The sequence below is a fragment of the Fukomys damarensis genome, unplaced genomic scaffold, assembly GCF_012274545.1.
Source record: "Fukomys damarensis isolate Sample0158 unplaced genomic scaffold, DMR_v1.0_HiC HiC_scaffold_3, whole genome shotgun sequence".
NCBI classification, from domain to species: Eukaryota; Metazoa; Chordata; class Mammalia; order Rodentia; family Bathyergidae; genus Fukomys; species Fukomys damarensis.
In genome coordinates this window covers 45,913,631-45,934,407 of record NW_022900915.1, presented here as the reverse complement: position 1 = coordinate 45,934,407, position 20,777 = coordinate 45,913,631, and the positions used below count along the sequence as shown (strand labels likewise).

Below are 20,777 nucleotides of genomic sequence, written 5' to 3'. Positions count from 1 at the left end.
CTAAAACTTGCAAGTTGCTGCTTTAGAGCTCTTGTACACATCTTTCCATTCATCTGCCAAGTGGGTGAATGCACAGATGGATTTTTGCCTTCACCATGTACAGCTACTATGAGACATGCCCACATTCCATTATGGTAAAGTATGAGGTTTATTCAAAAGAAGAGAAGTGTGGATGTATTTTACCCCTTGTGATGCTCATAAAGACATACTCAAAACCCAATACATGGAGGATTCTGTGGATAAAAATACTGGTTGGAGATTTGTACATGTTGGACATTTTGTACCTGTTTACAGAGTTTGCCATTCTTCATCTCAAGTGAGTAAATACAAAGATTATTTCCTGTGTATGCACAAGCACAGCTACTGAGATATGAAACAGGCTACTCTCATTCTAAAGTACAAATATACTCTAAAAATGTATGGGAAGAGTTGTTGTAACCTGATATATGTTCCTTCAAGGGTAGAACTCATAAATGTATCATTTCCCACAGGCTCTTTAATAAAATTTAGATATATGTTTACATGCAAGCAAAATCATAAATGCTTTATTTTCATAATTTACTATGATTTTTATACAGCAAAAATAAAAATACTTATCAGGGAATATGAGAGGGCATGATTAAATATGTTTGCCTACATCAGAGTAAAAATGTCTGGCTCTTTAATTATTCCAACTGCCAGTAAAATGTCAGTGTGACTGAAAAAAAGGGCATAACACAGTAGAATATTATTAGAAAACTTCCTTTCATTTCCCTAGATAATTAAACGTGAGGTCCAAGAGTTATTCTGATAAAATTTAGGGTCATTATGTACTTGATAGTGGAGGCCAGGAAAAGTATTTTTCATTGTGAATACTAGTGAGTAAGACAAAAACAATCTGTCTTTGCCCAGTGAGTACTGCTATAAATTTAACAGACATCAGTTTACTTCAGACTCATATTGAAAGCACTGTCTTAGTTTAATTTTGATTCATAAACTGTACTGGCTGCATTACAGTTGTAAAGACACAGAGACACAGCTGGTTCTGCTCAACTGGAAGCACCCTGGGGTCTCCTAGAAACTGTTCACCTGGCTGATCAGGGTCCTTGTGATAGCTCAGCTATTTATTTCTGGTGGCTTTGCAGGTGGATGTAGTGCCTCACCACCGGCAAGGCTTATTTTGCAGGAAGTTGTGCATGTGTTTCACATCAGTGGTTCATATGCCTTCCATGTATGGGAAGCACTGTGTTATCTCCATATAGTTATTTTCTTTAGGATATGGCTCCCTAGTTTTTCTTGAATGGTAATCAAACTCAGGACCTTATGATTGCCAGTCATGCACAGCACCACTGAGCAACATCATGGGCCCTCAATATTTTATTTGTTTTCAATAAATACAACCCAGAAATTAGTTAATAAATGATCTTAAATGAAATCTGATCGCAAAAACAGCCAATGTTCTCAAAGGTGAAGCCACCATAGCAGAGATCCAGATGAAACAATGACCTACACATTCGCTGTGTGAGGTGCAGCTTGTGACCTCAAGTGGCTCTTGGGCACTGTCTTTATAAAGCCAGAGATGAAGATGTGCACTCCAAGACAACCCAAAGTGAGAGATGAGAAGACACACTGCCACCCTGGAAGATCTGTCTCCTGCCCAGGCACAGGGAGTGTTAGATGAAGGGAAACTGGTAAGTAAGCAGGGCTGGCAACATCCTCCTCAGACCCCGTTTCATGTCACCATTCCTCAGGGTGTAGATGACAGGATTCAGGATCGGAGGCAGCGCAGTGTGGATCACAGAAGGCAGCCTGTCAATAAAAGGGGGTGAATCTGCAGGTGGCCTTAGGTAAACCATGAATGCACTTAGAGTATAAGCAGTAAAGACAACAAGATGAGGTAGGCACGTGGAGAAAGCTTTAGACTGTCTTTTCCTGGTTGGAATCCTTAGCACAGTGGAGAGAATGTGAACATAAGAGAAAATAATGCAGACAAAACAGGACAGGCTCAGACCAATCCCAATTCCCAGGCTGGGAGAGACCGCCAGGAGTGTGTCAGAGCAGGAAATCTTGAGTAAGGAGGGAATGTTGCAGAAAAACTCTGGGATTACACTGGACCCACAAAAGGGCCCAGAAAACATGCCAGCAGTGTACATGGCCCCAAAGAGCCCCCCCACAGCCCAGGAAGCTCCTGCCATCAGCATGCAGACGTGGCCATTAACAATGGCCTCATAGTGCAGTGGACAGCAGATGGCCACATAGCGGTCATAGGACATGGCAGTTAGGATAAATATCTCACTTGCTGAGAAGCATGTCATTAAAAGGAGCTGGAAGGCACACCCTGGAAGGGAAATGGAATTGTTGTGAGTCAGACTGTTGAGGATGAACTTTGGCATTGGGACAGACACCAGGGAGACATCCAGTAAGGATAAGTTCTTCAGAAAGAAGTACATGGGAGCTTGGAGCTGTGCATCCAGGCTAAGGACAGTGACAATGAGAAGGTTACTCATCAGGGCCACCAGGTACATCAGCAGGAAGAGCACTCCACAAAATATTTGTAGTTCAGGGTCCTTGGAAAACCCCAAGAGTAGGAAACCAGTCACCAAGGTGGTATTGACCATAGAAGAGCCTCCTCAATGTCTGTCAAGGTGAGTACATATGAAAAAAGAGAAAAAATAATAATTAGCCTCCAAACTGTGACATTAATATTCAGCAACAGTTGTAAAGGAGGACTGTAACTACTGCATCTTAACTGATTTTTGTATTTTCTTAAAAATTATCTTTCTTTCTGTGCTCCCCCCTTCTGTACTTTTTTCTACTATCCCCTTGCCTACACTCCTTTCTTCTCTCCCTCCCTTTTCTTTCCAGATATGAATAGAACTGGGTACCATACACATTAATTAGTAAACTACCAAGAAGCTACTTGATAACTATCTGGCATTTTTAAAAAATATAGAGCAATTAAAAGGAATAATGTATGAGGACATTTAGCCATGGTTTTGGTTTGAGTTTTAATACTCAGAGGTTGGAAAGGAATTTTCAGGCTTTTGGGTTGTTTTGTTCCCACTTAAATTGCACAGAATTCTTTGCTGATTATGTTCAATGTTTTATAGTGCTAGAAGAAAACATTCTGAATGGTCTCACAACCAAAACATGAAACACTATTAATGTATGCCATATAATAATTACCTTGATATAATCAATGCATAGTGTACATAGGTAAGAAACAGCACACTACCCACGGTAATATTATAATTAATAAAACATAGACACCCAATAATACAGACAAATAAAGTGGCACCAAATAATCATTATAAGACCTCACCCCATGCTGTAAACTTAACCTTATTTCAACATGAATGCAATCTCTAAATACAGAAGCTCTCCCAACTCACATGGTGTTTCTGTCTAATTATTACTAAACCAGGTTTCTTGGCAAACCTTTTTCTCCCAGAAATACAACCTAAAGTCCCATGTTCGTTATGATCCCCCGTATTGTGTACAGAAGCAAAACATGAGTTCTCATGTGTTGTTATAATCATGGACTCCCACAAACCTCTATAAAAAAGAATGCAATACAAGCAAATCACTAGTTCTGCCTTTATGGAAGTGAACAAGAGGATGTAAGTGAAGCTTTGTTGATCAATGTCTGCATTATCTCCAGCTTATGTGACCCCAAAATATGGAACAGGATCAGGAGAAGAAAAATGAGTTTTTCCACATAGTTCTGGACTTTGGTTCACACACGTGTGCCACAGCCTTTGTATGAGTCTCCCTGGTGTTTTGTTTATCAAAGGTGATTGTGAAAGAATATATTTCTCATTTTGCCTGATTATTGTCATCTAATGTTGTGTTTCCTGAAATTCACATTTTAATTCTAACAGATGTGCTATTTCTGTGTTCAGAATATTCCCATGCATTATTGGTTACTAGCGTATTTATTCTTTAGTGACTGCACAAAAAGATGTCCATTTGTATCAGATATGAACTATATGAACTAAGTGATACTAATAATTTTTTTCTGGGAGCTTGCTCTTCACTAGAGGATGCTGAAAAGAAGAATAAATAAGAAATATATAAGTAAATCTGAGGGAGCAATAGGTTTTAAGGTAGTAAATGATGTTATTTTGGAAATTGAGTGCAGGGAAAGAAGGGCGTTCACCTGGGTGATCCTGGTGCTGACACTAAAACACAGAGAAAGGGCTCACAGACAAGAGCTGTGCTGAGAACAACTGAGGAAATACAGCTCAACTTTGAGTGATGGTTTTCGGAATCTGGGTTACCAGGATAGAATCAGCTGTGGTGATTTGGTGAGGTAGGAGATTAGGATGTGTGTCAGCACATTCCAAAGGCAAGCCTGGTCAAATAAACATGGTGCAGACAGGAGACCAAAACAAGAGAAATCATCTGTTAAAATTATTTTGGGGGCTGTTTCCTAAAGTTCCTTACTCTACAAATTTGTAAAAATCTATTTTGAAATGTAGTATTTTAACCTTTTATCCAAAATATTTGAGATTCACACCTTAAAATATCCCAGTTCTTCAGTTCCCCCCAACAAAGACTTACTTGGCAAAATATTTCTTAGGAAATGATTCCAACAGGTCTACTGGAGCAGAAATATTTTTACCTGAAGGTGGGTTAGAACATCAAGCTATGTCTGTAGACTGTCTTTGTGATATACAGGCACATCTCTGGCTTCAGGTAAGACTCAAATATTTCTGCTAATCTGTGGTGATATCAAAGGGAAAAGTGCAAAATAATTTAAACAGGAAAGTTCTTTGTCTTTTATAAATTTCAAGTCTTGCATCACTTGAAAATCTCTGTAGGCACAAGATACACAGCAGATCTTTGTAAAGGCCCCTGGCTAATACCCAGGATCCCCAGAAGAGAAGAGCTGAATAGACTTATTATGTGTTTATATCTCAAGGCCATTAGCATTATAATCACTGTTGCTTTCTATACACAGATTTGCTGGCCAAAGAAATCATTCTAAAATAGCACCATGAAGGACAATGCTCTGGTATTTGCCAGTACTATAGCAAGCTGAGCGAATACTCCCTTAATTCCATTTATCATAGAATTACATGACCTAAGATAGTTGTAAACAAAAGCTTATAATTTAGGCAGTTCATTTAAAATGAAGATATGAAGATTTCTCCTATCATATATTCCTCACACCTTCCTTCTCTTAATGACTGAGAGGGTTGCAAGGTAAGTTCAAAATGTGCATTTTCTAAACCACTTGGGTCGTTTAAGTTCAGGTAATGTTGAGAGAAACTTTTTCTATGCAAAACCAAAGCTCAGTGACATAAAAAGTGAAGTAAATTATTGTGGTTATCTTTTAAAATCCCCCACTGAAGAGCAAATGAAATGAAAATGAAAATGAAATGACTTTTAAAGATAGAGCTGTAAGAATTTTAAAATTATATTTGTGTATCTCTTTTGCCCTGTAATAAATTTCATAATATTAACTAAAATTTTAGTAGGGTTTGCCAAAATAATTTTGACTACAAAAATATAGTTAGCAAAATGCCACTTATCTCCTTCATATTTCAGAAAAAATGTTAAAATTTATAAAGCTTGGTTTCTCCTCCTTAGGTATTTTGAGGTACAACTGGGAGTATAGAGAAGTAAATGGTAGCTTTTTATCACTCGTTTCCACTCTGCAGTGCTCAGATTATCTATTTCTATTCTTGAATACAGTCTTTTATTTTGTGAACATGAATCAACTGGAATTTTTCCAAAGATAGATGTAAATTATAAAGTAAAAAGCAAGTCAGTATTGTAGTTTGAGTGAGGGGTTTCACACCTTTGGCATGTAGGATTGATAAATTCCCAAACATTTTAATTAAATATTGCTAAATTCATTAAATTGTCAGAAACATAATCATATTAAATATAATTTAAAATGTGACTTTTTGTTTATTACACACATTACTTTCTAAAACATGAAATTATTTCAAACTTTAAAACAATTGCAGGCATATTGTGTAGAACTCTCAAATAACCTTTACCCCAATTCCTGATCTTTGAATACTTTTCCACAGTTGAGACATGAAACCTAAGGAGTATTTTCCATTCCAGTGAGTGTGAAGCTGATGAGCACAACCAGATGATGACAGGATGAAAAAAGCTTTTCTGTGTTATGTTACCGTTTTGCATTTCTTTTCCTTCAGGGGAGAACCATGGTTGGACAGGGTTTCTTCCTAGCCCATCATACCATAGTGATATATGTGCACCCATGTTTAGAGCGGCACAGTTTGTAATAGCTAAAATGTGGACAGCCCATTTGCCCATCAGTTGGAGAATGGATAAAGAAGCTGTGATTTTTCTATAAAATGGAATACTATTTAGCAATAAAAAATAAGAAATTAGAGTCATTAACAAGGAAATGGAAGCATATTGAGGATATACTCTTTTTTGGGGGGTGTTGAGACAGGGTCTCACTATGTAGTTGAGACTGACCTGGAACTCACTATGTAGCCCAGGCTGGTCTCGAACTCACAGCAATCCTCCTGCCTCAGCCTCCCAAGTGCTGGAATTACGGGTATGTGCCACCATGCCTGGCATTGAGGATATACTCTTAAGTGAAATAAATATATCACACATGTGTAAATACCAAATAGTTTCTCTGGTGTGAAAAACTATAATCATAAATAACATCCTAATGGTATAATTGACAATGTGAAATAGGAAGAAAATGGCTAAAGGTGTAGAGGAAGTGGGAAGGGTAGGGGAAAGGAATTAAGGGAAAAGAAAAAAATATATAAGAAAATTAAAAAAAGGAAATAAAGTTTTTGTAAATAGGGGAGGGAGGAGGAGATGAAGGGGGTCAGGGATAAGGGGAAAAAATGAGAACCAAGACCTGTCATGCAAAGGTAAAATATCCCAGTGATTAATGTAACTGTACTGTATACTTAAAAAGTTCCAATAATCTCAATGAGAAAAAAAAGTGTAGAAGACAGCTTTACCCATAGAACTTAGCAACTCAGTCCGTGGGTACATACTGCAATTCCTCAAAAATGTAGACTGAACACAGCCTTCATCTGGGTGTGCATAGAGGTTTTATTCAGCATCCTCAAAACTTACAACCAACTCTGCAATTCCTCAGAAGGTGAAACATAATCCTTAGCTCAACAACACCAGAACTTTAGAGATCAAAAATTTAATCCAGATAAAAATATAGATATTTCTATGTGAAGAAGCCCCACTGGGTGATACTGATGCTTGGTTGATATATTTTGGAAAAGGGGAAATTTTACACATAGAACACACATCAGGGATTTTTGCTTAGATTAACATAGTGTTCGGTTCATGAAGTACAAGAGACATATTTCTAAAGTATTTATTTTAGATTAGTGTTGTATTTACAAAACCTTTACAAAGTTTTAGAAAGTTAATGTATACCACATATATGTTTACTTTAAAATTAACTTCTTTCATGGTTATAGTACATCTGTCACAATCTATATACTGTTAATGATGTACTGTTATTAATTAAAATCATACATTATTTTTCTTATTAGTAACTTAATGTTATCCTTATGCTCATAGTCCTAATGTAACACAACACTGTACATTTAAATTATGTTTGTCAGAATTTCTTCATTTTTGACTACCGTGAGAACAGTTGAATTTTGCTAAAATTTTTAAATAATTTCTTTGTTTTGAATTTCTCTGATTCTTTTGCATGAAAGCCAATGGTGTTATTGGAAAAATGATCAGAAGATAAGATGCCAGTTCCTGTCCCTACCTTGACAAATTGTAGAGGACACACAGATTTCAACTCTGGATGATTGTGAGGATCGTCTGCATAATCTCACACATGTACAGTCGCACACAGCCCTCTCTGAAATCCCCAAATTATTCAAAAGAGCAAGGCCATTGTGCATCCCGGATGAGGCTGGGAGTTATTTTATGTAACATGACAGAAACAAAGCATTCAGTGTTCTGTATGGGAATCTGTATTCTTTACTTGTTTACTCATTCATTTTTGTATATAACAACAGACCATGTGTATTTAGGTTACACTTTGGCATGCAATCCCAAACTACTTTGTATTCCTTTGTTTTAACTCTGTCTTCTGATAATCCTTTCAGTTCATTCTTTTTAATTCAGCCCTACCACTGTGGGCTTTGTTATCAAAGATTTTGGTAGACTGATCATATCCCAAAAGCATAACAAACTGACAGCAATTGGAAAGTTGTAAACTCTATTTGACTTACTATAAAAATAATGACAATGGAGTGAAAGAAAAACATAGAAAAACAATCCAAAATACTATAGGAACAGGAGCAAAAAGGTAGTGAAATGAGTAGAAGTTGGGAGAGGTTATATACAAAATTTGTTGAAAAAAGTCCTCCTTCAGGGTATGAGTCTGCTGTCACAGAAGAGAACTTGGGCAGATCTGTGCAGATCTAGCTTGATTTCTGGTTGAAAGGTTCAAGATGAGGTCCCTAACCTCCTGCAGGACTGATCTCTCCAAGATTGTACTGCAGGATTAATCTGCCCTTTCCCCAAAGTGAGTCCAGGTCTCTAAGTGAAGTGCTGATCCTACCAACTTACCAACCATGGTAGTTCAGTGTGACTTTATTGGTGATATTTCCTTCACTTTGTTTGTGGGCTTCAATTTTGTTCAAGGTGTATCACAATGGCCCTCTCTTTGTTCTTATTGTGCTTTGTCTTCTGGAGATCATAACCATGGCCTTTATGGTTGCCTTTACAACCCTACCACCTCTGCAGTGTGGATTCAGATATATGCTGGTCCACAAGTCCTGCTTCTGTGGTGTGGCATACCAGGCCTGCTCCAGGGAAGTAAGTGAGATGCTGGCCTCCACAGTAAGGATCTGGGTTGGAAGGGCTCTCAACAAATATTTATGAAAAAAGTCTTTATAAATGTAGTAGTAAGAGCACTGTTTTTAACTGAGAAGAGACATCTACAAAATCAAACAAAATGAATTAAAATAATTAACAAAAATAAAAGGAAAAAAGAATTAAATTATAGAACACTTCCTCCTTTGAAGGCTCTCCAAAGCCCAAAGACTTTCTATTCCTGTTCCACTCTTCCCATGGTAGGTTCTCTCTATCCTTCCAAGCTCTTCCCTGTGAAAAGTGCTACTTTTGCCTGACATTTAGATGACTGAAGGGGAATTCTTCCTATTACCATCTTATGCCGTTCTCTACTACAACAGGACTCTGTCACCTTAAGGCAGTTGTCATTTTATATAAGATCTCTGCTAACTAAAAAAAAAATTAATAATAATATTTTAAAATGTATGAAGAAGAGGGTGAAGGGAGGGCAGGGAAAAGGGGAAAACATGAGAACCAAGACCTGCCATGTGAAGGTACAGCATCCCAGTAATGAATGTAACTGTATTGTATACCTAGATTGTACCAATAAACTCAATAAAAAAGAAAACATGGAAAAATAATCTATGAAGAAATCCAAAACCAACTAGTCAAGTATTTCAGCAGAATCCTAGATGTACCATCATCCTTGACATTAAAGACCATAATGAGTTATGCTATAAATGTAAAGAAATAAAAAATTCCCACCACATCATTGACAAGTGTGCACCAATCATGGGAGAAGCTGAGTGGATGAGAGTGGTAAAGCTGTAGGCAGAGCCCAGCCAAGCCCCCACCCCAACCCTAGAGGTGCAGGCAGAAGTGCTGAAGCCACAGGCCCACTTAGAAAAGAGCTGCACAGGCACACAAATTTCAGCCAGAAATCCACCATACCATTGGCACAGCCAAGATCCCACTAGGAAAAGTCCTACAGATGCACAAGTAACAGTCAAAGGTTTGCCGTGATACCACTGGTAAGTGTGTGCAGACCATAGCAAGAAGCCTATACAGACAACAAAAACTGGGATACACAGACCCCAGCCAAAGTCCCTCCCAGACAGAAGCTACATAGGGGCCCCAGTGAGAGGCACACCTAAATACTATCCCAAGTGTGAATTAGCCACAACCAGAAGCCTGCCCATACAACAGGTTAGCTCAGGGATCTAGAAGGCCACCATTCTAAACCCAGGAATTGATGTACTGGTGAGCAGCAGAGTAAAGACTGCTTGGAGGCTTGCTGAGAATTGAGGTCCACTGCATGAGCAAAAGTTGCTTCAGTGAAGGGACAGAAGGATACATTAATTGAGATGAGAAGACATGGTAAAAAGAATTAAAATTGTACTTCCAGATCACCTAAGGCAAAGGGCAACAAAATGGAACAATCTGATGCTTTACCACCTGGACTCTGTGAACTGGCATGGAAAGAGCACCTGGAGAGAATGAAATATGCAATAATCTCTCAGATAACAGCAGAGATTGTGCCCATAGCAGAGGACATGATTAACAAACCTAGAGTGGACACAGGAAAAAATATATAGAAGCTTATAAACATATAGAATCCCAACATAGGAAACAAATGAAACACATAAAATAAATACAAAAAGATTTCCAGGAGATTGAAAACTCCATTGAGTGTTTACACAGCAGAAAAAGTCAATGCAAGGATAAAAATTTAGATATAGAAGATAGGATTGCAATTAGTGATCAAAGCAAGAAAAATTTCTTATAAAATGTAAGGGAGCAAGTGAAATCAATTCAGCAGCTGCTATATGATTCAAAGAAGAATAACATAACTTGATCAGAGTCAATGAAGAAACAGGAGAGACTGGAGATGACATAAAAAACAGTTCACAAAAGTAATGGCAGAAAACTTTCCAAATAAGGGAAAAGAGATACATACAGATAAGTGAGGCATATAAAACTCCCACTACCTGTGATCAAAAAAAAGGAAAAAAAAAGAAAATCTATTGATAAGCATATAATAATGAAAATTCCAGAAACCCAAAATAGGGACAAAATTCTATAAGCAGTCAGAGAAGAGAAACAAACCACATACAAAGGAAAGCCCATCAGAATCACAGCAGATTTCTCAACACAATCCACAGGGCAAAAAGAGCAAAGAGTGATGTATTTCAAGCCCTAAAGGAAAACAACCTCCAACCCAGATTGATGTATACTGCAAAACTGTCTTTCAAAATTGATGGAGAAATAACATACTTTCAAGGCAAAGAACAACTTGGGAACTTCATGAATAATAAACTGGCACTCAAAAAATTTTCAACATCCTTAGAAAAAAAAAATGGAAATCACAATCCCAGGAAGCCCTGCAGGTTGAATCCATCAGACATGACAATAAATTACATGCAGTGTGGGAGAATCCAACAAAAAGAAAAAGTCATGACAGGGATAAGTCAATACATATCAATTATAATCATCAATGTTAATGAACTCAATTCACCAATCCTAAGAAATAGACAGGCAGAATGGGTCAAGAAGCAGCATCCAACAATATGCTGTATTCAAGAAACACATTTAATTCAAAAAGAAACTCATAGACTTAAAGGTAAAGTGTAGAAAAGAATACTCCATGTTAGAGGAGCCCAGAAAAAAAAAAGCAGGAGAAGCTAACCGTTTTGAAGGTAAATTACATTTCAAACCAACACTGATTAAGAAAGACAAAGAAGGATACTACCTCCCTATATAGGGAACAATAAAAGACTAAGAAATAAAAATAATAAATATACATGCACCAATTACTAATGTGCCCAACTATATAAAACAAATACTAATAGGCATGAAAAATCATATAAGCACTAATAAAAGAGTAATGGGAAACCTCATACCCCAGTCACAAAAAGATAGATCAACAGGCAAAAAGTAAACAATGAAATACTAGAAATCAATCACACTCTTGAACAAATGATCTTAAAAGATATTTACAGAGTGCTCTACCACACAAAATCAGAATAAACATTGTATTCAGCTGCATGTGGATCGTTCTCCAAAATAGATTGCATACTTGTTCACAAAACATGTTTGAGTAAGTGCAAAGTAATTGATGCTATTCCTTGCATATTATCATATAGTGCAAAGAAATTGGAGATCATTAGCAAAAGAAGCTGCAAAAATTTCATAAATACATGCAACTTGAACAACACACTTCTGAATAACCAATGGGTCATACAGGAAATTGAAGAAATCTAAAAAAAATGGAAACAAAGTCTTTGTACATAGAGAGAGGTGCTGGGGTTGAAGAAAGGACAGGGAAATGGACCAAAATGGATTATGAAATGGAGCAAATTTCCAAAGATGAGTGTTATCACATTGAATACCTTTAAATATTAATAAAATTAATTTATTAATAAAAACGAAAAAAAGAATATCAACTTATCCTCTCTTCTTGGCCCTCATTTCTTAAATAAGGCAAGAAAATCTAGGTGTATTGGATGAAGACATAAATTTTTAAGGAAAATATATATACATGGAACTCGATTCATTCTTTAAGCTGGCAGGTGTTAAACCTGGGCCCGTGCATGCTAGGCAAGCATTTTCCACTGATCTCTGCCCTCTCAGCCCTTAAAATTCTTCAAGAGTCACAAAATCTGAAAAATAACTATGAGAGCTAGTGTTTTAGTTTAAAATGCTGTGTGATATAGTGTGTTTGTTGCATGGTTATGAAAGATAAATGCAAATGAAAAGCAGAATGATATCATCCATCCTGTGTTCTGGGTTCAACTGATTCACATGTTGAGGCTCTGATCTCTGGCATCTCATGTGACTGCACTGTTAGGAGCCAGTCCTGGTGAAGGGGTGACTCAGGTAAGATGGTGTGGGTGTCAGCCAAGCTTGCTGGTGCCCCATAAGACCAAGTGGTCAGGACAGGCAGGGAGAGACCAAGGGTGATACACACACACACACACACACACACACACACACACACACAGATGACCATTTTGTGAAGCAGCAGGATGGGGCCAACACAGGTAAGGACCAAATAAAAAGAAGCCCAAACTCTGCCCACACCTTAATCCTGGTCATCTTGTTCCAGAATTGTGAGAAATCACATTTCTGTTGTGCAACCAGCCCAGCCTGTATTGTTCCTTTTGGCAGTCGGACTGATAGATACGAATTTCAAGACAAACTGTGAAATATTTATTGGTGAGTTTATCACAGGCGTGAAAACTATAAAACATTGACAGAACAATTTCTTGAAGACTTAAAGTTGGACACAGGTGTCATCTTCAGTGCTGCACAGATGCAATCTTGCTGTGGAAATGTCCTCTACATTGACCTGGGTCAGTCCCTCTCAAATCCCTGCAGGTTTGTAGGAAACATCTAAACTGGTGCTGACGTTCCTGTGATGGTGTGTGGGTCTATAGCAAAGCTCTTATAAAACGCCATGAGACTACCAGGCAAAAAAGAGGAGGAACGAGTAACTTGGCATCAACTCCATGAAAATTGTGGGGTTTCAAAAACAGTGGTATTGAAACAGGCAAGTGGAGAGTGAGTGATTCACAAAATCTGGGGAGGAATAATTTGAAGGAAAATCATGAGTGATGATGGTGGCTTTGTGGGTCCCTTACTAGAATAGAAGAATAACGTTATAGGATCAGGCTCTGAAACTAAGCCCCACCTTACCCCACAGCTGGAGAAGCACATCTTGGGTGTAGCTTCCACTACAGTGGAGCCAGGATATTTAGGGGGATCCTGAGGTCTTTGGCCACACTCAGCAGGGCTCCCTGGAAGCTGGGCCTGCGTTGCACAGGGGAATCCATACACAGGCATCTGGGGCAGCTTGCAAACATGAAGGGAAGCTGAGCCCACTGAGGCTGACTGAAAGCCAGGGGGGAATCAGTGTCCTAGGGAAGTGTGGCAGCCCTAAGACTTCAACTAAATCCATTTAGAGACCACAACATCACAGCACTGTGTCTCGTAGGGTCCCTCCCTACTAAAACTGAGCTGAGAATGCTGCACTCAAAGTTCCTGTGAATGCAGCCTTTCAAGTCCTACCTTTTTAGGAGCACGTGGACTCCAGTCCCAGGCATGGGGTACTGGAGCAAGGGCTGCTGGATCTTGATGATAATGAGCCCCAGAGCTCTCCACTGGGTCCACTGGACAAAAGGGAACAAGAGCAGAGCACAGCCCTGAGAGCCCGCCTGGTCTCCAGGCTCTGGGATCCAAGAAAGCTTAGTGCACAGTCGCTGTGTAGCCCACTGGGAGACGCCCATGAAAGGCCAGCTTGTGAGTGCTTAAAGGACCTCCCCTTCTGGACAAAGAGCATCTTGAGACACAGGACAGGAGCCGCTCTCCCCTTCACTCTCCCCCAAAGTCATTAATGTGCATTCAGAAAATCACCCACACTGCCATATCTGGTTTCTGAGACGTCAGGTAAGAGCGTCCCTCCTGGACATGATCTGCCAATTCTTGTACGCTCTCTTCGGTGTGTGTAGGGGGGGCAGATATATTTAGATGTTCAGCTTATATTCTGTTCAAATAGAAAAGTGTCTCATTTCCTACCAAGTTTCTTTCCATTGCACAGTATTCTGCTTCCTCACTCCCTCATTCTCCAAAAGTACTGTGTGTCTCTCTGTCCCTCTGTCTCCCTCTCTCCCCCCTTCTTTTCCCATCCTGTCTCTTTTTCCCACGCCCTCACCCTTCTCACACCTGCCAGTCCCTTGGATTTATTAAAAGGTCAGCTCACTGCTGCAGGAACATTCTGGGCTGCTGTCAGCCCCACATAACACTAGCGCTGTTTCTCCAGCTTTAGGGCAGCACAGGGAAAGAGCATCCTTAAGGCTCAGCACTCCTTACTCTCATCTGACACAGCTGCTGACCCTGCTCTGTATTCAGTTTGTCCCCTGACAACTCACCATGTAGTGCAATAAAAGATAAGATTGCTCCAAACTGAGAGCCGAAGCACATGATGCTTTGTCCCCCTTCCTTTTATGTGGGACTCTGTTTATACTCACCTCTGTGTACACGTGTCATATGATGTTTAATCCCATAATCCCTTTCCATACCTGACAAATTTTAACCACCCTCGTGTCCTCTTCATATAACTAATATCTTGCTAAAGGTTCGGTAGAACTTCTTCAGGAAAACTATGTATCATAAACATCCGTGTCTACAGGGAGTTGGAAGTGGAACTCATCCTAACAAAATCAGTGGATGTCACAACGTTTTACTTGCAAGCCCACTGCTATTGGAATAATGAAGAATGCAAACTGCTAACCAGCTTCCAAATCACAGGTCCGGGGACCAGTTTGGGGAGTGTGTGTTCACTTGTGTGTGTGCACACTTAGACTGCCTGACTCACTTTCCATATATTCCAAAAATCTGATCTCTTTCATCTCCCAAAATGCACTTTTAAACTCCATTTTCCCTTTCCCTTTAGTCTTTTCTGTTTTATGTTATTCTCATCTACTTTCATTACAGAACAATGGAAACATAAATGAAACTTTTGCTCATTGTCATTTACCATGCGTTCAGTTTTGATTTTCTGTTACTAGCTATTTACATTTGAAAGCATATATGAAATTTGAGTATTAACATGAAGTTTAAACAGTATCAGGCATCTTGATAGATATTTTTCTACAAGACATGGAAGAGAATTTATTCAGGGTTTTTTAAAAATACTAAATTATTTGAAACCTATGTTCAACATTGAAATATGGCTATATTTCCATTAACACAGTATTTCTTAGTGACTTAAATTATTTTTTCTATATGATGAAAATAGAAAGTTTTAGTGTTTTTTTTTTTTTGAAAATTTTAAAATGCAATCTATTTCAAATTGAATCATAGTATTCAAGTGGGGGACAATTTGTATCAAAATAACAATAATTTTAATTGTGAAAGTAATAGGGGTGGCATTCAGATGTAAACTTATTTTTTATTAATGGAAATGTGTCAGTTGTGAGAGAGAAAATGCTCTGCTCAGATCCCATGTCCACATCCCAGCTCCGCTCCTGGGAGTGCAGATCCCTGAGAGAGAACAGAGCTTGTCAGATGTGGAGAAATTTGCACTGGGAGGGACGGACACATTCTGTGCAGGACAGAAGGAAAGGCTGAGCTTGGTCACCAGGTAGGGGCAGAGGACATTTCTGACCCCACTGCAGCCAGGCCAAACCATCAGGCTGGGCAGATTCTGCCAGGAGGGCACAAATCAGTTAGACCTGGAGAACCAGGGAGTGAAGGTGCTCATCTCAAAGGGGGCAGAAACTCCTCAGCAAGATGTGGCTACCTAGGAGGGAGAATGTCCTGTCTTTTGCCTTCGTGGATTCTGCAGGGCGGTGGGGCAGTGACCAACAGGGATGCTTCTAATTGACCTTAATGGACACTCGGCCCAGGGCATCCCAGGATCCCTGAGTATATTTTCTCAGAAACACCTCTAACCTTGAGGAGGAGAAGGGCTCCCCAAAGAAGTAAAGCAAGGTTGCTGGCATGAGGGAAAAGACAAAGAAGCTCAAAGAACAGAAGACCTGATGTAGAAAGCAAGGCTGAGACCCTCTCACGGGGATCCCAGTTAAGCTCAGGCTGGCAGATGCCCTGCCTCTCAGCTGGGTGTCCTGGGTCTCAGTGTGGATAGAGCCCTCCCAGAACGTGGCCCCAATTGTCTGCATTAATCACAAGTTTTTCTGTTTTAAGAACAATTCCAATGCATATTTAAAATTCAAATTGTAAAGATTACTTGAATAGTTTTCAATGTTCTCTGCCTTCACTACAGTTTAAAAAACCAGATGCTATAATAACATCTATACCAAGGAATTCAATTTTCTATGAAAGCATGGGGAAAAGTCTAATTTTCTTTCTTAAGGGAAGACAATAATTAAATGTGATATCACTATATAATGACGAATGTTTCAGTTTTTACTTCTCATGTGTTCATTTCTAATGAATGGACTACTAGTTTTCCAGTTATGCAATATCTTGGCTCAGAGACGTTTCTTTAGTTTCTCCTTCAAACAGCTCAGCCATCTGATGGTTCAATTAATTCTTGGTTTAAATATCGCACATGCAGCTAGGAGATGATTCACCCAGGACTTGTAATCTGTACACAAATTACACCAAGAGGAGAATATTGATGAGTGAAAAGGTGCATCTTATACAGTATTTCATGTATTTTTACACAGTCAATCTTGTAAAGCTAGGTGGGAAAAAATAGTCAAAAGTTATTGAGCATTATTTTGGAAAAATATAGAATTTCTTTCATCTTTCAAAATTAATTTTAAAAAATCCAAAGGAGTGTTGCATTCACCATTGTAATACACCTTATTTGAATACAAAGTTGAATACTTTGGTGTTTTTAAACGTCCCGTATAACTTACGATGCTCATCTGTGATTGTCACAAGAATGGAGAGACACGTATCAGGTGAGGTGCTGGATGTGATTCAGTGTTTATCTGTATCAGTTTACATGTGTATTGTGTAATGCCTGCATTCACAGTGAGGAGTTGGTGCCTGTACCTAACACATCTCGATTCTTTCCACACCCTTCCCTTCCTTCCCTCCATCTCCTGTCCCCATCCCATGCCTAAAGATCTCCCTGTTTCCTACTACATTTATTTGATCTTCATTTATGCTTCGATTTCCTCATAGAAGAGAATCTATGTGATTTTTAAGCTTCTGTGTCTGGTTTACAGTTAACGTCATGGTGTCCAGCTGCGCCCGCTTTCCTACCAAAGGCCACAAGGTAATCTTTCTTTGAAGATAGTGAAGTAATGCTAAGCTGCATCTAAATGTCACATTTTCTTTGTCCATTCATCTTTTGATGGGCATAGAGGCAATTTCCAAGTTTGAGCTATAAATAACTATGATGCTACATGCATGGGTGTGTCCTTTCATGCCTGTACTATGACACTTTTAATTCACAATTTTTATTTTAAACTCAACAGGTGCCTTATGATTTTAAAATATGAAGAATCAGACACATTTGAGGGGGTTCTTGCTCCTGAGACTGACGGACAGCACGGTGCTGCTGGGGCTGCAGGCTGCCCTCTTCTCCCTGGTCTACCTGGTGTCCACGCTGGAGAATCTGACCATCGTCCTCCTCACAGTGCTTGACCGCCACCTCCACACCCCCATGTACTTCTTCCTCAGGCATTTGTCCTTCCTGGACCTGTGCTTCATTTCCACCACAGTTCCCAAATCCATTCTCAACACCCTCACCTTCAGTGACTCCATCTCTTTCTTGGGCTGTGTGTGTCAGCTCTTCTTGGTGATCATGTTGGAAGGGTCAGAGGTGGGAATCCTCACCGCCATGTCCTACGATCGCTATGTCGCCATCTGTCACCCTCTGCACTATGAGGCTGCCATGAGCAAAAGGTGCTGTGTCTGGCTGATGGTTGTGTCCTGGCTCAGCGGAGTGGTCTTTGGAATCTTGTACTCAGCTGGGACGTTCTCTCTGGAGTTCTGTGGCTCCAACAGGATTCACCAGTTTTTCTGTGATGTCCCTGCTCTTTTAATGCTCACTTGTTCTGAGGAGCATGCTGCTATCAGTGTCAATGTAGGCCTTGGGGTCCTCTATGGTTTCTCATGTTTGGTTTGCATCATGGTCTCCTATGTGTTTATTTTCTCTACTGTATTGAAGATGCCATCCAGAGAGGGAAGGTCCAAAGCCTTCTCCACCTGTGTGCCCCACCTGGTGGTTGTGGGCACCTTTCTCCTGACAGGTGCTGCTGCTTATTTAAAGCCCCCATCCAATGCACCTCCTCTTCCAGATTTGCTTTGTTCTTTGTTCTACACTGTGGCACCACCTGCCTTAAACCCCATTATCTACTGTCTGAGGAACAGGGACATTGAATCAGCTCTAAGTAGAGTCCTGAATAAGGCGAGAAGGGCACTAATAGACAGATACTAAAGTTGGAGGAATTAGTTGCATTCCTGTCAAGAATCTTTCCCTAACTAGCTCTTAGGGGTGATTTCATTCTAGAGGTGAGTAGATCTTTGGGTCTTCCTCCTGTGATCCCAGGTTTTCAGTTTTAGTAGAAAGTAAGTCATTTCCTACACTCCTTCACTTTAGAGCTTTTGTGTTACAGAACTTATGAAGGTTTTTCTCTTTTTGTCTTTGACAAATTTTGTTCTTGTCCTGATATTCCATGTACAGAGAATTGTGTGAGGTTCTTGTTCCACCTAAGCATTCAACTTTACTAACTTTGTATTTTTTCAAAGTTCTCTTTTTCTGGATATTTTATTGTGCTTCCTAGATTTTTTAGACTTTATTATAACTTTCAATTATCAGTGAATGATTCAGTGAAAATTACTTATTTGTAATTTATAATTCAAACACAACTGTGAAATTTTTAAATGTTCTTAACTTTATCACAGATTTTAATTGTTGAATACATGTTTAATTTATTCCATATGAGAAAATTTTAATCTTTCACATCTGTTCTTTCTGAAATAAAGTATGTTTCTTGCTTCCGATGGCTTCCTCTTTACTGAAAGCTGTTTGCAATATGCACATTCCTGATATTTTCTAATTATACTTTTGAATCCATGAATGTGGCATTATGAATGAGTCTTCCAGACTCTCGCTATCCTGTGGCATTTTCTGTAACATCAGTGGGAGAAACTGTGCCCTGCTTTTTCTTGCTCCTGAGACTGACGGACAGCACGGTGCTGCTGGGGCTGCAGGCTGCCCTCTTCTCCCTGGTCTACCTGGTGTCCACGCTGGAGAATCTGACCATCGTCCTCCTCACAGTGCTTGACCGCCACCTCCACACCCCCATGTACTTCTTCCTCAGGCATTTGTCCTTCCTGGACCTGTGCTTCATTTCCACCACAGTTCCCAAATCCATTCTCAACACCCTCACCTTCAGTGACTCCATCTCTTTCTTGGGCTGTGTGTGTCAGCTCTTCTTGGTGATCATGTTGGAAGGGTCAGAGGTGGGAATCCTCACCGCCATGTCCTACGATCGCTATGTCGCCATCTGTCACCCTCTGCACTATGAGGCTGCCATGAGCAAAAGGTGCTGTGTCTGGCTGATGGTTGTGTCCTGGCTCAGCGGAGTGGTCTTTGGAATCTTGTACTCAGCTGGGACGTTCTCTCTGGAGTTCTGTGGCTCCAACAGGATTCACCAGTTTTTCTGTGATGTCCCTGCTCTTTTAATGCTCACTTGTTCTGAGGAGCATGCTGCTATCAGTGTTAATGTAGGCCTTGGGGTCCTCTATGGTTTCTCATGTTTGGTTTGCATCATGGTCTCCTATGTGTTTATTTTCTCTACTGTATTGAAGATGCCATCCAGAGAGGGAAGGTCCAAAGCCTTCTCCACCTGTGTGCCCCACCTGGTGGTTGTGGGCACCTTTCTCCTGACAGGTGCTGCTGCTTATTTAAAGCCCCCATCCAATGCACCTCCTCTTCCAGATTTGCTTTGTTCTTTGTTCTACACTGTGGCACCACCTGCCTTAAACCCCATTATCTACTGTCTGAGGAACAGGGACATTCAATCAGCTCTAAGTAGAGTCCTGAATAAGGCGAGAAGGGCACTAATAGACAGATACTAAAGTTGGAGGAATTAGTTGCATTCCTGCCAAGAATCTTTCCCTAACTATCTCTTAGGGGTGATTTCATTATAGAGGTGAGTAGATCTTTGGGTCTTCCTCCTGTGATCCCAGGTTTTCAGTTTTAGTAGAAAGTAAGTCATTTCCTACACTCCTTCACTTTAGAGCTTTTGTGTTACAGAACTTATGAAGGTTTTTCTCTTTTTGTCTTTGACAAATTTTGTTCTTGTCCTGATATTCCATGTACAGAGAATTGTGTGAGGTTCTTGTTCCACCTAAGCATTCAACTTTACTAACTTTGTATTTTTTCAAAGTTCTCTTTTTCTGGATATTTTATTGTGCTTCCTAGATTTTTTAGACTTTATTATAACTTTCAATTATCAGTGAATGATTCAGTGAAAATTACTTATTTGTAATTTATAATTCAAACACAACTGTGAAATTTTTAAATG

At 39.5% G+C, this 20,777-nt stretch overlaps 3 protein-coding genes across 3 annotated transcripts; 2 read left to right on the top strand and 1 right to left on the bottom strand.

Annotated features, from left to right (window-relative positions):
* On the bottom strand, positions 1–2,597 carry LOC104856009 (olfactory receptor 14A2). Its single transcript, XM_010615104.2, has 2 exons — positions 1,693–2,597; positions 1–88 (listed from the first exon to the last, which is right to left on the bottom strand). Exons 1-2 carry the CDS (start codon positions 2,595–2,597, stop codon positions 1–3), a joined length of 993 nt encoding a protein of 330 aa, XP_010613406.2.
* Positions 2,598–17,737: 15,140 nt separating this feature from the next.
* Positions 17,738–18,682, top strand: LOC104856008 (olfactory receptor 14K1). The gene has a single exon (XM_010615103.1). It carries the CDS (start codon positions 17,738–17,740, stop codon positions 18,680–18,682), a length of 945 nt encoding a protein of 314 aa, XP_010613405.1.
* Positions 18,683–19,338: 656 nt separating this feature from the next.
* Positions 19,339–20,328, top strand: LOC104856007 (olfactory receptor 14K1-like). The gene has a single exon (XM_010615102.1). It carries the CDS (start codon positions 19,339–19,341, stop codon positions 20,326–20,328), a length of 990 nt encoding a protein of 329 aa, XP_010613404.1.
* Positions 20,329–20,777: the final 449 nt, after the last annotated feature.

What these genes read in the sequence shown, in the direction of transcription:
- LOC104856009 (XM_010615104.2), bottom strand. Translation starts at nt 2,597, where the DNA reads ATGGTCAATACCACCTTGGTGACTGGTTTCCTACTCTTGGGGTTTTCC. An exon ending in AAACGGGGTCTGAGGAGGAT is followed by an intron (nt 89 to 1,692) that starts GTTGCCAGCCCT and finishes TACATGGTGAAG; the next exon opens with GCAAAAATCCATCTGTGCAT.
- LOC104856008 (XM_010615103.1), top strand. Translation starts at nt 17,738, where the DNA reads ATGAAGAATCAGACACATTTGAGGGGGTTCTTGCTCCTGAGACTGACG.
- LOC104856007 (XM_010615102.1), top strand. Translation starts at nt 19,339, where the DNA reads ATGAGTCTTCCAGACTCTCGCTATCCTGTGGCATTTTCTGTAACATCA.